Source organism: Carassius carassius, chromosome 27 (genome assembly GCF_963082965.1).
Source record: "Carassius carassius chromosome 27, fCarCar2.1, whole genome shotgun sequence".
NCBI lineage: Eukaryota > Metazoa > Chordata > Actinopteri > Cypriniformes > Cyprinidae > Carassius > Carassius carassius.
Window position 1 is genome coordinate 7,325,534 of NC_081781.1, and position 16,588 is coordinate 7,342,121.

General features: G+C 36.5%; 1 protein-coding gene across 1 annotated transcript in view; it reads right to left on the reverse strand.

Moving 5' to 3' along the window:
- Positions 1 to 10,142, reverse strand: part of galnt14 (UDP-N-acetyl-alpha-D-galactosamine:polypeptide N-acetylgalactosaminyltransferase 14 (GalNAc-T14)) — a 50,028-nt gene extending 39,886 nt beyond the window's left edge. The window contains exons 1-2 of the mRNA XM_059512386.1: positions 9,754 to 10,142; positions 3,866 to 4,035 (exon numbers count right to left, since the gene is read on the reverse strand). Of these exons, the coding sequence (XP_059368369.1) occupies positions 3,866 to 4,035; positions 9,754 to 9,888 (305 nt within the window). The 5' untranslated portion in view covers positions 9,889 to 10,142. The remainder of the gene's footprint in view (positions 1 to 3,865; positions 4,036 to 9,753) is intronic.
- Positions 10,143 to 16,588: the final 6,446 nt, after the last annotated feature.

Below are 16,588 nucleotides of genomic sequence, written 5' to 3' on the forward strand. Positions count from 1 at the left end.
ATCTTTATTTTATTTATAAAAAGAAAACCATGCAGTGTTTTTAAACTTTTAATTACAGTGTCTGTACCTTAAATTTTTTTGTAGTATTTATTTATGATATTGCTAATTGATTTGTTTGTTCCTATCTTATTAATGACTCTTTAACACTTTAATATTTGAAATTTATATAAATCTAGTTGTTTTTGCTATGGTATTTTTTTATCACAGGCAAAATTCCTCTTGCAGTGTTTTGTAGGCTTGCAGATTTTTGCTCATGTTATTCAGCTGCAACAAAATGCTTTGTAAAAATGTTTGACATCTAAATGTTTGACTTAATTTTTTTTATATTGGATTTTTTATCTTATTGGAATCGAAACTAGGAATCGATAAGAAGAATCGGAATCGATAAAATTCAAACGATACCCAACCCTAGTAAGAAATGTTACGAACATAGATAAAATAACTGCTGATAGTCAATCATATTTACAGTACAAACCTTGTCAGTGAACTATGAGGGCAAAAAAACAAAACAGAAACAAAATAATCATTCATGAATCGTAATCGAGGTAAGATGTTCAATTAATCGAGGTTTTGATTTTAGGCCATAATCGTCCAGCCCTACCTCAAAATGTATGTCAGTATGCAGTTTTCCCTATTGCTCATGTGCTAGCAAATAATTCCTCTGCGTGCCATTGTTGGCTCGTGTGCCATAGGTTGACGACCCCTGGATTATACTATTAGGTTACTTTGCCCAACGTGCATTATAGATCAACCAACACAATCTACAAAGGTGTAAAATGCATTTAATTACACATATTTGAGAATAGAGATATCTCATGATGTAGTTAGCACGTCTGGGAATATTTCACCCCAAAAAAGTAAATTAATAAATATACATAAGCCTGTATCAGCTATACTAATATATGGTATGATGCGTGTCATATGACAAGATGACGAGCAACGGCCCCAACTTCATTCATTCCCCCTCAAAATTTTTTTATTTATTCCTGAACAAACCAGTGTTTTGAACAAATCAACAGAATGAATCATTTAATAATTTCATAAAAAGCAGAAAGAGTACCTGAAAAACCACAAAGTTTCAGTGCTGTGGAATGTTATAGCAGCTATATGACCAATCATTTGAGGATTCAAAGGCCAGCACTAACTGTTCACTGGACATCCTGAAAATATCCTGTTTTCTGGAAGAAGGTGCCAATTAGACTGTAAAAACGTAAGTGCACTTTACAGAATCTTCACTTTCAGTGTATAGTGTATAGTGTTTTACTAATCTTAAAAACTAAAAACCATCTTTGCTATGGTTATATTCCACCACCTCATTGGTGTTTCATCATGGTGACTCGGAAGCCTCTTTTTGAATTGAATAAATAGCAGCTTTAATGAACAACATTTGCAAAGCTCCTGGCACCTGAGCTTATCTGTTATTAGTCCTTGAGGAATGGAAGTCCTTCTGAATTGAGGTTCACGCTAATTTCCTCTGGTGGTGGCTATTTTCTCTGTAGCAAATTGAGGTTCAGGCAACAGGGTAAGTGAAAGGACCAGGGTCTTGCCACAGATGGCTGTCAAAGTCTCATTCTGCATTTGATAGAATGCTCTGCCAGCTTAGTCTGAGATGTAGCAATTTTTGCCTTCTCCACATTGATAGAACTAAGCTTGCCTGAAGACAACTAAAGGAATTTGTAAACTGAGTGCAAATGTTCAGTGCAGAAGCATAACTCGTGTTAGGTTGCTTAATATACTCTAATCTGATCATGCTGTATGAGAAAATGCAGCAAGATCCGAGAAGCTTGTTAAACGAGAACATAAATCTGGAAAGGTTGTATTTATTGACCAAATATAGTCAACACTAACAAATACCTTGCATCTATACTGACGTTCAAAGCCACAGTGAAACAATGGTTCCTGCTGGAACTGTAGAATTATCCTTTGTTCAATTTCAGCTTAAGTTAATTAAGAGGTAACGCTGGCACTTTGATTGCATTTCCCTGAAAATTTCAATATTGCTACTGGTCAACAACAGCATGAACAATGAGTGTGGTGTTCCTACTGTAATTACAAAGGCATTTGAGTCACGTAAGAGGAAGGAAAAATGAGAGCTACATAAAAAATAGACAACACAGGGAAAGAGAGAGAGAGAGCGATAGAGTATAGCATTAGAGCACTGGGTCTGCATAATGAGCCGCCTCCTCACCTTTTATCGGAGATTCTCTCTACTGTCTCCAAGCCCCTGCATGAATTATTTTACAGAGAATAGTACTGCGCCACTATAGAGGCCCCAAAAGCTCTCTAGATGATTTCTCATAAACCTGACACATACCTGAGACTGTGCAACTGAGAATAACCCATGTTTAGGTGTTAGTTGACAAGGCACATTCATCAATAAATTTTCTCTGTTGACAAAAGAGTGGGTTTGTGGACCCACATTGTGAAATACATCTGCAATTCTCTGCTTCATCTGGGCCTAACCTAATAAATACTATAAACTTAATATAAAGGTAAATGACTCAGACTAAATGAACTCAGACTATGATGCTGAAAAAGGTTTGATCAAAGTTCTGTTTATTTAGGGAATGCAAATAAAAGATTCATCAGATGTCAATACAGGACACTTTAACACTGTTTATACTTGGATTTGCCTACTCCTCTATCAACCATCCATTGCAATAAAACAAAGAGATTTAAACTATTTAGTTAAGTGTAGCTTAAAAGAAAAGAATAACTTAGAAAAGCCCATTCAATTCATGAAAATACAGTATCTGAGAATCCCTGTAAGCATAACATTAGAAGTGAGCTTAAATGTTACGTTTTTTTTGTAAGGTACAATGTGTTTTTTTTGCACTTTATCAACATGACACATTCCCTTCAAAAAAATCTGTTCACAAGTGGTCACATGAGGTGCAAACATGAGAAAATCTGTCACAGCTGACCACATGCGATCTGATTAACCGAGATGGATGTTAATATCAGCTGTAAACATGATAAACACGAAAAGAATCCAGAAATAGATGCAAATTGAAATGTGGCACTCTGACTGACGAAAGTGACATGCACTAATGAGTGAGTGACCTCCTAGAGTGCTGCAGAGACTGAAAATGTACTGTGGCCAGGAGCGGTCTAATTTCATGAGCTACAAATACCACAAGGTCATGTTGCCACAGAGAGCTGCCAAATATCACATACAGCATTCATAAAGAAGCTCAATTTCCAATGCAAATGAAAGCTTGTTAACAATCAATTCTATCTGCTGAATTTCTGAAACAGCACCAATCAACCTCTTTTTTAGTTAGTTTTGATTTGCTGGCTATTGCATATGGCAGAGAGTGAGAAAAATTTGGTTGTGGCAAAAGTGCAGAAAAATAAATATAGTTTTGTCTGTGCAATCACTGAATTAGAACTAAAACCTGATAATACAGCAGAGCAATCTCAAAATGATTGAATAATTCTACCAAAAACGTATTCTACCATTTCAAAGTTTGGGGTCAGTAAGTTATGAAATGTTAATTGGAAGAATATTCAACTGTAATAATATTTTACAATGTAACTGTTTTATTATATCTTTGATCAAATAAATGCAACCTCTTATTTTAAAAATCTTACCGAACCCAAACTTTTGAATAATAGTGTAAATGCTTCATGATCTAGTATAGCATATCGACCTTAGAGAACCTGAGAAGCACTCAATACCCAGCCATGAACCACTCATAAAACTGTTGTTCATGAAATTTAAACCTTACTTTTTTATCTCAGTACACCTTTCATCAGTTTCGAAAAGTTTTCAAGAACTCATAGATGCACCTTCATTAATTTAATATGAACTGTGTGGATATTATATATAGATCACACACACATACACACACACAAGACTTACCTGTAATGTCGGGTGTCTCTAAGCGCTCTGTTGCTGGGGATTCTCTCGCTCTCTCTTTGATTGAAGGCATACAGACTGTAGGGGTCCTGGCCTGGCTTCCATCTGTGAGCATTGAGGTAGCTTTTTTCTTCAAACTCTTCCAGCAGGTCATCCCACTCAGCATCTGAGATCTACAGAATAATGGAAATACAGCAGAATACTGTAATTATTTAGCCTATTTATGTTTATGCTGTCTGTTGTCTTGTTCCACAGAAATGCCTGAAGTCAGTGACACTTCCGGTTAAATTAGTCATCCCTATAGGTCTGAAGTCCTAGCATCTTTGAGTTTCAAATCTAAAAATAATAATAGGCTACTAAACCACTGTGAAACCCAAGACTCTGATATGAGCATGTTCACTTGGTGGAAAAACACGTTCAGTAAACTATTTAAAAGAGTGGGGAAAGGCAAACAAAGTTGCTGTTGGCAATATTCTCAATTATCATAAGAAAGTCATTTATATTTCAGCGTTCTGCAGCACCATCACACCAATCCCCTCAAAATATGAGGCACACAGCAAGCTGTAGTCACGAATATTGAGGGTTGAACACACTACGTCTTGAAATCCATAAGGCCATATCAATCATAATTTAATAAACCTCCACATTCTGCACCGACAGCAGCTTGAGAGTTTTCATGTTTTTCCCACTTATTATTTCCTTGAGCTTTTTTGCTGATGTTAGACCATTAAGGGGGCTAGAGGCTGTTGGTTATGGTCGGGGCTGGTGATTACCCATGCCAGCAGGTTGCTAGTTTCTCCCCAGACGCCTGTATGAATGCTGACTGATGATGATACCTCCTTCTCTCCTGCGTTTCCAAATGCAGCTACTGCCCACCATGGAAATAACTGCCACCAGCATTCGAATTTGTGTAGAGATTCTGCTAATAACAATAGCAAGGGTTGTTACATGAAAACACGCATCATAAATCAATAAGCCATGTTTATGACAGGTGCATTTTCAGAGGTATTGCTAGGACTAAGGGGACCTTTTTTGTTTTGTTTCATTTTAAAAATGCACAGAATTTTTCCAAATGTGTCGCTTTAATGAAGGTCATGTGCAGTCATAAAAAATAAAACAAGTATAATCAGAAATAGTGATCTTAAATTTAAAAAGGTACCCGAAAAACTAAAATATGCAAAAGTCGCCAAGCACAAATCACCCCTTAAAGGCCAATTCGCACTGCGCCAACAGACACAGACCAATAGCGACAGCCAACCAATTACAGTGTCACATCTCAGACATTCCAAAACCAGACAAATGCTGATTCAACATGTTCAATCGGCAAAAACAAGTGCCAACTAAAGCCAACAGAGGTAACACACTGATCTGACAAAACCCAATGAGCGTGTCTTGTTGTCGTTTGTCTGCATCTGTCAGTGCAGTGTGAATTGGCCTTAAAAGTTCACACTTGGAATCATTTCAATAAACTATATACTCTTATTTTTGCAATTAAAACAACAGCATTAATATAGATCTATTAAATTGTACTTCAAGAGTGAGTGGACTTCAGGGCATTGTAAACACAATGAGTTGAGATGAATTCCCCAGTTAGCTCACACACCTTTTCATAGTACTGCATGTGTGCTTGGGATGTCATGGCCTTCTGCTTTACAACAGCCACAACAGCATCTTTACAGCCAGTAATGGAGGTGGGTAATTGCACATGTCTGTATCTTTAGACTGCTTAGCATGATAATGCCTGGGCTTTCTATTCCACTTTCCTATTCAGTCTCCAAGTCATATCGGTATCAGATAATATTGGTGGTTTCCGTCTGTCTAAATGTCAGGCTGATATTGAAATGCAGATACACACATTTTCATAATACAAACAATATGTAAATGTTCTCATTAGGAATATGCAAAACTACACATTATCTAAATCACATTTGAATAATTAGGGACCCAAATCAAACGAGTCTCTCACAGAGTCGATTTTGGACACAAGTGGACACAGTGCAACAGAATGAACAGAAAACAGACATGGTTTTTAAAAGATTTACTAGTTTTTTAGTTGGCTTGCAAATGCAATGCCCACTGTGAGGCACTAAAAAACTCAACAGCTAAAGATGTCTGTCCATGTACATAGCCCAACAGGTAGGCTAAACAGTGCAGATGCAATCCAAGGACGCACAGTTCTTCAATTTGTTTGCTGGCAGATATTCAGCAAATATCTATAAATTTTGTTGCACAAAACTCCCATAGTCTCACAAAAACTGAGATATTTATTTGAATTATGTTTAAAAATAGGCAAAAATATAGTACGTGTCAAAATCCATACAGAAAAATGTTGGAAAGTACCCAGATGACCTATTACTTCTGCAAAGATTTTGAAGTGCACATCTGATGGACACTTTAGCATCTCATCAGGTCATGGGATGAGTTGTGAATGGCAGTGAAGCAACACAACTGACACTGGTAGGTCATGTGACAGTAACAACATGGCGGATGTAGTATCTTCACATTCCATTGATAATGCCTATATTCAAATCATATAGATATGATGTGAGTACTTTTTTAATTGTCACAAAGTAAGATTCACATTACATTCACATAAACATTATGCAATTTAAGATGCAACTAGTGTGTTCTAAAATCGGCTAAAATATTAAATATGTTTGATTTCCTCTGACTACATGGATTCATAATCTAAAGCCAAACAAATATACACTGCAAACATTTCTGTGAAATGTATTAAACAAACTGTAAACTGACTTTCTGCAATCAGCAATGACTCAGACATACTGCAAAAAAATAAAGAAATAAAAAATTTATTTGTGAAGTATGTTATGCCTAGTATGGTCCTGTCTTTAGTTCTTATTACTCACCACACCACAGGCACTTCATTCATTCTGAGTTTGTCTAAAATGGCCTAGCAACTTTAAAGCAACACGCCAAGCCTACAGGCTAAGCTAATGTTTAAATGACAAAAGGTGAGAGCGCTTGTAAAAATTTTACATCGTTGTTAATCTGGACACTTTGGATTGGGGCACAATGACTCACTGCAAAAATGAACTTTTTTAATGATTAAGCATACTCAGTAATAGAAACAGAATTTAATTAGCACATGAAAAAAAAGATGACAGGTTCTGAATCAATGTGTCAAATTTCCTATCTGTTTAACAATTTTATTTGCCTTCAAAAGGCAGCGTTAGTGCACCCACCCCCACGCTCCCCGCTGAAATCATTAGCTCCTTGATGCTCCACAGTCACTGATCAGGGCATTTGAGCTGTGCCACGTTTGGGGCTCAGTGTTCCCCGGCTCCCACAGAGCTCAGCTTTAATGAGAGGAGGAGGACAGACTGAGGAAGTGGTAATTGGATCCTCCCTGTCCTGTCGTCTGTACTCTGTATGTGTGGTTGTGTGGGTCCTTTTTATAGAGCGTTTTACTCCACCAAAGCCTCTGCCCTCTTGCAATGCACAAAACCACACATCTGAACTTCTTTTGAAATCCTGCTCCTTTTTATAAAGGCCTCAACACTCAGAAGGTACAGAAGCTGTGCATGACTGTAAAATTGGTGTGCGGAATTGCATTAAAATGATTAATTCCAATGTTCTGTCAGAATTCATGTGCAGGCAAATGATGAGTCCATCAAACTCCATCTGTCCGGTCTAACACCTCAACGCCAGTGACACGAAGCCTCTGTGAATATACCCCACAACAACACTGTCTGCTTGTGTAATCTGTATTGTTGGACATATCTGCCATGAATCATGGTAATAGCAGATGTCATGAGTGATATCTCAGTCCTCCCTTACTATTATAACGATAATGCATCACTCTGCTGATGGGGGAGTATCTCCCCATTGAATCTGAGTGAGATGTCACCACCATTTGATGAATGGTTTGAACACACTGGCCACCGTGACACACACCGCATTCACCTCAACAGCCGCTGCGCCAACCCTGTATTTCACATTCCTCCTCGCCAATAACAGCTATTGCAGGTTCGGCCTTCCCTGTCAGGGTTATTACAGAAAATAGATATTGAAGCAAACAGCAAATGGAAACATGATGTTCAACACAGAATACTAAAGTAGACATTTCTCTCACAGCGTTAGTTGTATTTAAAGGGGGAGTGTCTGCAAAATCAATCTCCCGGCGGTTTTCAAGGCAACATTACCTGTTTTACTTATTTTTTGTTTTACATAGCCTACTCACACAAGGATGTACATAGAAAATCAGGAAAAAAAGTAAAATCCATCACTACTGAAGCAACAACCGGCTAAGAATTCTTTCTGCATTTCTTCTGAGATAAATCCAGTCATCATACCATAAAAAGTCCATCACTGTCTCTGTACAGATGTAAGGAGCATGTGGAAACTGTTTTTATATTTCCGTTCCTATAGTGTTGCTCAGTGTTGAGATATATTACACCATACATCATGTTTCATACCCCATTACCCTCAGTGATACTTTATTGTCATATACCAGCCGCTGTTTGAATGAAAAACTGACTTACAAGATCTACAAGACTTTGCTGCAGATTTATGCTACCTACAGCAACAATGCAGCAGCTAGATCTATTCATTAATGCAACACATATGTGCATCATCTTGCTTTATGCTGTTTGTGAATATCCTTCACCTTCTGTTTCCATTACTTTCTATCTTAGTCTTGATAGATATTGAACAAAATTGTGGAATTATTTATTGATTGGTGCCTCCTTGTAAAATCCAGTATGTCTTCAGAACAACAGAACTATTCATTGTTTCATTCCTTATTTAATCTCACACATGAAACAAACAATTTTTATAGCCTTTATATGTATATTTTACATCTTAATAGGAAACATAATCTTGAATTAGGGGGAGAGAAACATATAGAAAAAAGTGTACAGTTCAAACTTCTTGAGTCTGCTTATAGATAGACTTAATGGAGTTCTTTAATAATCTGTTTTTTTCCCAAGTGTTTCTCCTTAAATGTCTCAAATGTGAATAAAATGAGATGAAACAAATGAGATAGCTGCTTACAGATATAAAACCAATGTGGATAACAGTGCACATAGGCTTATTTGATTTTTGGAGCAATTCGATTTTTTAAGTTCATGCTGAAATTTCAGACGGTATCCTGGTAAACAGAGACTTTTCTGAAACTCCAGACCAGATGAACCAAATGAGAGATTATTACTTGTCAAGGGAAAACAGAACACTTTCTCCTAAGAAATAAGCCTTAATAAAAGTCATTGCAGTCTAAGAGAGACCTCATTTGTGATTTGTCTTTCCTGTCGGGGGTCGAAAAGTGGCTGATGAAAGCAAATGTCAGAGGTACAAATGTTACTGGTTCGTTTATAGCGTTAATTACAACAATTTCTTAAATATTAACTTTTTACTCAATAATCTAGATTTGAATAGGCCTATCTGCCCCCTCATGTACGCACCTAACGTGCATTAAAGCCATTTTCGTGCGTCCATCACTGTCTGATAAATTCATGCTTGAATAGGAAAAGAGACAAAATTAGCTATTATAGAATTATGTTTGTCAACAAACAAATGTGAAAAGGTTATCGCAAAGCATTTTATTTCGTCTCCAGAGGGAAAAATAAGCTAAATTTCTCCTTGTGGTTAAAAAATAAGTTCAGAAAAGGAATTCATCTGACTAAATCTTTCTCTTTTCCACACCCAAAACGATAAAAAAAAATAAAAAATAACGTTACATATCGGACTGTTTTGCCCTTTATTGGTGGCTCAGGTATCTTAAAAGTGACGCACCTTTACAAATATTTTCTGTCAGAACACGAAAAACAAAGAATTAAAGAGTTACTGACAGGTTTTAAACACAAATAAACCACCCAAATCAATTAATTTCGTCTACGAGGTTTGTTATTTCTAACATATGATGTATCACTCACCTCTTTGACTTGCGGTTGCTCGTTTCTTTGGTCAGGTAGTATTTTGCGGCTATTCAGCAATATGAAATAGAGTAAAGCGGCTATCCAAAACAGCGCTGCAAGAGCTAAAGTCAGCTTTCGAGAAAGCCTCTTCATCTTCAAACGGCCGTTAACGTTTCATTTCAGTTTGAAAACCATTCGCGCGCTCCTCTCTCAGCGAACGAAAGGCGAAATGTGTCCGCGCGCTGCGCTCGCGCACTTGCCACTAGTGCCTAATATCCAGGAATGAGGTTGTTGCTCTCGTGCTCACTGCTCAGCGCGTTGACTTGCTGAGACTGTGAGTGACGCTGGACGCTGTCCAGCGCGATTAAAATCATCCTGTGTACCCACCGAGGTACCGACAAAATTTGAATGAGTTTAGCACCACCTACCGCGGAACAGCGCTTTTACGGACCTGCCTGTTGTTGATGCGCTTCTAACGCAGTAGACTCGCTCTGAATTTCTCTCCGTTATTTGTGAAATGGGCTTACAAATAAGCAGGGCTCCTGCTGCGATGGGAAGTCTGGAAATATCAGATTTTGTAAGTAAGGACTTGTAGTCTTGTAAAGCCATGGAAAAACATAAGTAGCTAGGCTACTTAAGGAAAGTCATGAACATTTTTATGATTACTATAATTAAGGTAATTCGCACATCTACATTTATTAAAGGCTAGAAATGGTCATTGTGAGTCTCTATGAAAGTAATTTTATCTTGTAATCACCACTGACTAACAAACGGATTTTCCCCCCACTTAGACAGGAAAGGTCCGATTAGCTACACAAAAGGAGCTAAGAGATTTACATTTTATTTGTCATTTATGGGTCGCTTTATCTAAAATACAAGAATATAAAATCAAATATGTAATATTACTGTAGCTATTTAAGAAAATAAGATAACCACAATTGTGTTGAAAAACTAATTCACATAACTAACAAAGAAGAGCAGGCCATTTTGCTTGTCTAACATACAGAACTACCAAAGTTAGCTATATGTGTGATTGCATCATATAGCTAATAATTGCTGTTAATAGTGTTCATCATCTGTTGGATTACGTCTTTAATTGATTTTTCTGTACATTTCTGCCATATGCACATAAACTGACAGTCACCACTGATAACCTACTACTAAATATTGTAGAAACTTAATTTTCTGTAAAGTTGCTTTGCAATGATTTGTATCATAAAAACGCTATACAAATAAACTTGAATTGAATTCAACTGCAACAAAACATTTGAAGCCACTAACCTATTAAAAACGTAATTCCAGGTGGAAATTTTAAACTTTTCAGAAATCAACTCTTGACATTTCTTGTAAGGCAATATGCATCAGAGAGCTAGTATACAGACTGAGGACGGATGTGCCATCTGAGGCTGAGACTACAGTTGATCCATCACCATTTCATCCTTGAAACAGGGCACTTAACCTTAGGAGGACTATCTTAAATAAGCACACTGTAAGACAGTAAGGACAAAATTGACAGCTAAATGACAAATTATTAATTAAGTTTTGCTCAAGGACACCAGGATCGTCAAGGACTGTTAATGAATTAATTTATAACTGCTATATTTAGAAACCAAATAATATCCCATATTATCTGCAGAGGCTTTTATAAATAAATGTTTCAGTTAAACTTTATTTTAAGGTGTCCTTGTTACAGTGTAATTATATATACAGAGTAATATTAATTAAATGTGTACTTATATGGCTAGGGATAGGATTAGGGTTTGGCTTAGGGTTACTTGCATGTAATTATCCATAAATTATTGTTATTAAGTAAGTTAGTAACATGTGTAACAAGGACACCTTAAAATAAAATGTCACCGATGTTTTTTACTGGCATCGATGGTTCCATGAAGAACCTTTAACATTTATGGAACCTTTCCATTCCACAAAAGTTCTAATGAAGAAGGTTCTTCAGATTATTAAAATGTTCTTCATTACTAAAATATTTAAAGGGGCCCTATTATGCTTTTTCACTTTTTGAATTTTAGTCAGTGTGTGGCTTGTATGTTTGGGCATAAAAACAATCTACAAAGTTACAAATTTCAAAGCCACTCCAAAGGAAGATATTTCTTTTTTTTTTTTAATCCCTGTTCTGGATCTACAACGAACGGCTCGTTTGGACTACAGCATTGTTTTCGAGGATTTTACGATGTCACACAAAGTGGCCCATTAGAATATCATTAAAATAATTCCGGCCTGTGGAAATTCGAATGGTTGATTGATTGCCTCAGACAAGATGACGACCTGATATAATTACGTATGTAAATAGGTATGTTACAGTTATGATAACGTTTTTATAAATTGTTGACAGTACAATACTGGACAATGATGTAATCTGCAGGATTTACACTTCAGTTATGTGACTATGGTCTACATAAATTAAACTGTATAAAACTGCAATTCATGTTATAACCATCCTTAACTATACCGGGTTAAGGCGGAACTTGCTGCTTTGGCAAGGGGTGTGGCAGTACTGAAATACTGTCTGAGCTGTTCGCCAATCACAATGCACTGGGGCAGCTAACCAATCACAAAACATTTTTTTTTTCGGATGGCAGGCCTTCATCAAACCCGGAACTAATCGAACTGTTTGTTCAGACTGGGGAGAAATGTATTTTAATAATGTAAATCATGTGAAAAATAATGCGTTTTTTGAACCACCAAACATGAGAGCATGTTCTAGTACACCCCCAAAACAAAATCACGACTTTGTAAAAGAGCATAATAGGACCCCTTTAAAGAACTGTTCACTGAAAAGTTCCAAAGAATTTGCAATGGAATGACTGTAAAAATCTTAGTTTGGAACCATTATTTTTAAGAGAGTATTAAAGTTAAGTGTAAATAATTCACTAAAAGCCAAGTAAAACTGATAAGACCACCTATAAAAAAAAAAAAAGTTTGAAGAATACAGACCTATATTATGCTGGGTCTGTAGTGTCTCAGAGTCATCCTTGTTAGCGCCTGCTGAAGCATGACAGATATATCAAAGCACATAGTTGGTTTCCTCTTCAGTCGCTAGGCCTGAGGGAGCACATTAGCATAGTTCTAATTAGCTCTTATGCCATATGCCAAAGGTTGAATATGCAGCTCAGGGAATATTTTCACACAAACCTGAAAAGCTTCCTTAGTTATGCTACCCACTCTCAAATTTGAGCATATTCACTAGTATTGTGAATAGTGTTTGTGAGACACTTGTATGCGTTCAGTGTTGCTAATGTTATATGGCTGTTGAAAAGCATGTGCTTATTCATTTTTTCCCCAAAGAACCTTTCAGTGAACAGTTTTTAAAAGAACCATGTTTTGTTGTCAAGTGTGAAGAACATTTCAACAAAGAAGAACATTTTGTTTATTGGAAAGGTTCCATGCATGGATGTTAAAGGGTTAGTTCACCCAAAAATGAAAATTATGTCATTAATGACACCCTCATGTTGTTCCAAACCCGTAAGACCTCTGTTCATCTTCGGAACACAGTTTAAGATATTTTAGATTTAGTCCGAGAGCTTTCTGACCCTCCATTGAAAATGTGTGTACGGTACACTGTCCATGCCCAGAAAGATAATAAACACATCTTCAATGTAGTCCATGTGACATCAGAGGGTCAGTTAGAATTTGTTGAAGCATCGAAAATACATTTTGGTCCAAAAATAAAAAAAATTACGACTTTATTCAGCATTGTCTTCTCTTCCGGGTCTGTTGTGAGTGGGTTCAAGACACTGCTGACGTGTTTTCTGGTGTGCCCAATAACAAAGATAACACGTCAGCAGTGTCACTGCAGTGTTGTGAACGCACTCACTGTCTTGCTGTAACTGTATATGCATTTCTTCTGCATCTGTCCATAACTCTGGTATCATCTTTTTCAGATAAACTTAAATGGTAATAGTGTTTTGTGTGTTGGTCAGAATATCTTGACCAGAATAAGCTTCAGTCTGGACCAAAGTGCTTGCTGCTGAACAAAGATTTGGCTTCGCTAATGCTGATTGAATGGAAACATCTGGAAGGGAAGTAACATCAAAGGCAAGTCAGCAATGTTAAAAGAACAAAAAAAAAAAAAGTTGTATTTGCATTGAATTCTTATTACTATTGCCATAACTGAAGTGCATTGCTCTGGAAAAAAGACCAAACAACACACTCATGCACAACTGCTCCTTTGTCTGTTTTATCAGGAATAAAAGACAAGTACAAACTTGTTTCTTTGCCGTCTTTTCCAGAGATGTTGAGGATGGCATAGTGAGAATCATAAATCAAAAAATCTATATATCAAATCCAATTTCATCAAGAATTAAACATGATGGCCATTGTTTTAGCAATTTGCAAAACCTTCTGGCTCCTATCATGTATGCAACTCCCACTTTTCACCATCTTATAGACGAATATATAGAAAACAGAAGAAAAGTGAACTAGCAGTGGTTAATTCACACAACTAAGAAAACAAAGCTGAATAGTTTTGTTTGTGAATCTTTAGTTAACTCACTACCAAGTGCCTCAGGTGAAACTTTCAAAAAAGTTTTTTTTGTAAGAAAAAAAACTGGGTACTCTTACCCCTAGAAAGCTGCATTGCTGTCCGAGTTTTTGGTTTTCACAGCTTTTTAGACAATATCAATTGGTAATAAACTAACATTCACAGATACAGGCTTACATTGTTTTAATTTCCAGATTTAAAAATGAAACTTTTATTATTATGAATCTTCCACTGACCAACAAAATATCCAAACAGAACGTGGCATTTCATAGGAACGTGCATATGTCAAAGGCCCTGGTTATCCTGGCATTCACTAGACAGATAAATTAGAGGTAAAGAGCATAGTCCAAGGATAATGTTACATGGATAGGTTTGTTCTACAAGGCAATCAGCCAGGAGTGAAAGGGGAGCAAAACACGGACCCTGAAAAACGAATTACTTTAGCATGACTGAAAGGGAAACAATAGACTAAGAGGGTGCAGATAGCTAGAAATTCCATTTTGCTTTGTCTAATGGGTCAATAACAGCGGATGGCCAAAAAGCAGCCAACAGGAGCGTGAAGAAAGAAACAACATCTGAGAGAATCATTTAGGATGGCCAATCCTTCAAGTATCTGAACAAGCACTGTAAAGTAAAAAATAACTAGAATACAAGCACACTATTATGTATTCCATTTGAAGACAGAAATGAAGAGAGAAAAGATCCGTTGTCTGCTGTTTGTGCATATACAGTATATATATATATGTGTGTGTGTGTGTGTGTGTGTGTGTGTATCACTCTCTCTCTCTCTCTCTCTCTCTCTCTCTATATATATATATATATATATGGAAGCAGAGAACAGATATTTTCGCTCTTAATGTACAGAAAACAATTGGTGTAGAAACTATTTTCTCTCAGAAATTGCTATCAAAGTCAATTACGAATTAGTAACACGTGTTATGTGTATGTGTATCATTATTACATTTTTTACACCAATTCTCTGAAAAATAGAAAATTAAAACTAAATTATTAATAAATCATAATATAATATAATACTCTTATAATACTAATATAACATACTTTTTGGTAGACAACTATGAGTTATAGATGAGAATACTGTACTGCAAAGTTTATTGACAGTGTGGGGAGATTCTTTTACATTGCAATGCTTTATCTGAGTGGGCGCAATAAAATAAAAATAAAGGAAATAACGGGGAAAAGTACTGCTGTTCTTGGCAGTGAATGTGCAAAAGTGCCAGCACAGCCAGAAAGTAAAAGCAGAACGACAGGTGATGAGGCAGTCCTGCGTGTTTGGATGTTGGAAAGCCAAAGTGTAGGCAGGGCTGTGGGAGCAGAGACTTCCACAAGTGCAAGAGGAATCTTGTCTAGCGAACTGTGAATTTTGGAAAAAAAGCTGACTTTAACTGAATAAATGGTTGAGGGTGAGAAGTCCAAGCATGTTTGTTCAGACACAGTGAATGTGGAGAGCTTAATAAGGACATACTTTCACACCATCCCAATCTGCCTGTTAAGCTACCCAGAGATCTAACTATTAGTGCTGATCCCATGAGGCACAAAAGTGCTGACAAACTTTCTCTATTTTTGACTTTTTCTTTCATATAAAAGAGAACATTTATTCTTATCTGTATAATCTAAACCCAAGGTTTTGTGTGTCTGGCAGGTAATGTATGATATATAATAGTTTGATCGTTTTTGTTCAATTTCCGTCAGCAATTTTTTGATCCTCAATGGACTTTATTATTATATAATGCTATTTTGACTATTAAATGTGTTCATATAAGCACCTGAGGGGCACTAGGTTGTGTCTTAAATTCAGCTCAGCTATTATTCAAGTCAGCCTAATGGATTTGTCCCAAATGCCAGACAAATAAGTTCTTATAATTTTCACTATTATAGTGTCAAGTATCATGGCACAATGTTAATACCTCCGCACAGGGTGAACGTACTGGATTGTATTGCATGGTGAAATGTATGGTAATAAATTGAGCTGGAATGGCACCATCATTAATCAGAAGTAGCACAGTAGACCAGCCTCAGCGGAGAGAGATGAAGCACTTTGTAAGTAATGGAGGAGCTGCCATTGGGGAGGATGGGAGGCTTTTAAGCCAGCCTTCCCCACATGGCAAAGATCAACAGCAAAGCAGGCAAAGTGAGACTGTAACCGAAGCAATTTTCTCTGAATTTGCAGAGAAAAGCATTCATTCACAATTATACTTTCACAAAAAATTAACTGATGTTCAATTGAATTTAAAAAAATAATAATTTGAGCAAAAGCATAAAATACATTTCAAATTTCAACTGCTAAACATAATTACAATTTTTTATAAAATTCAATTAAAATGTAAAAAATATGTA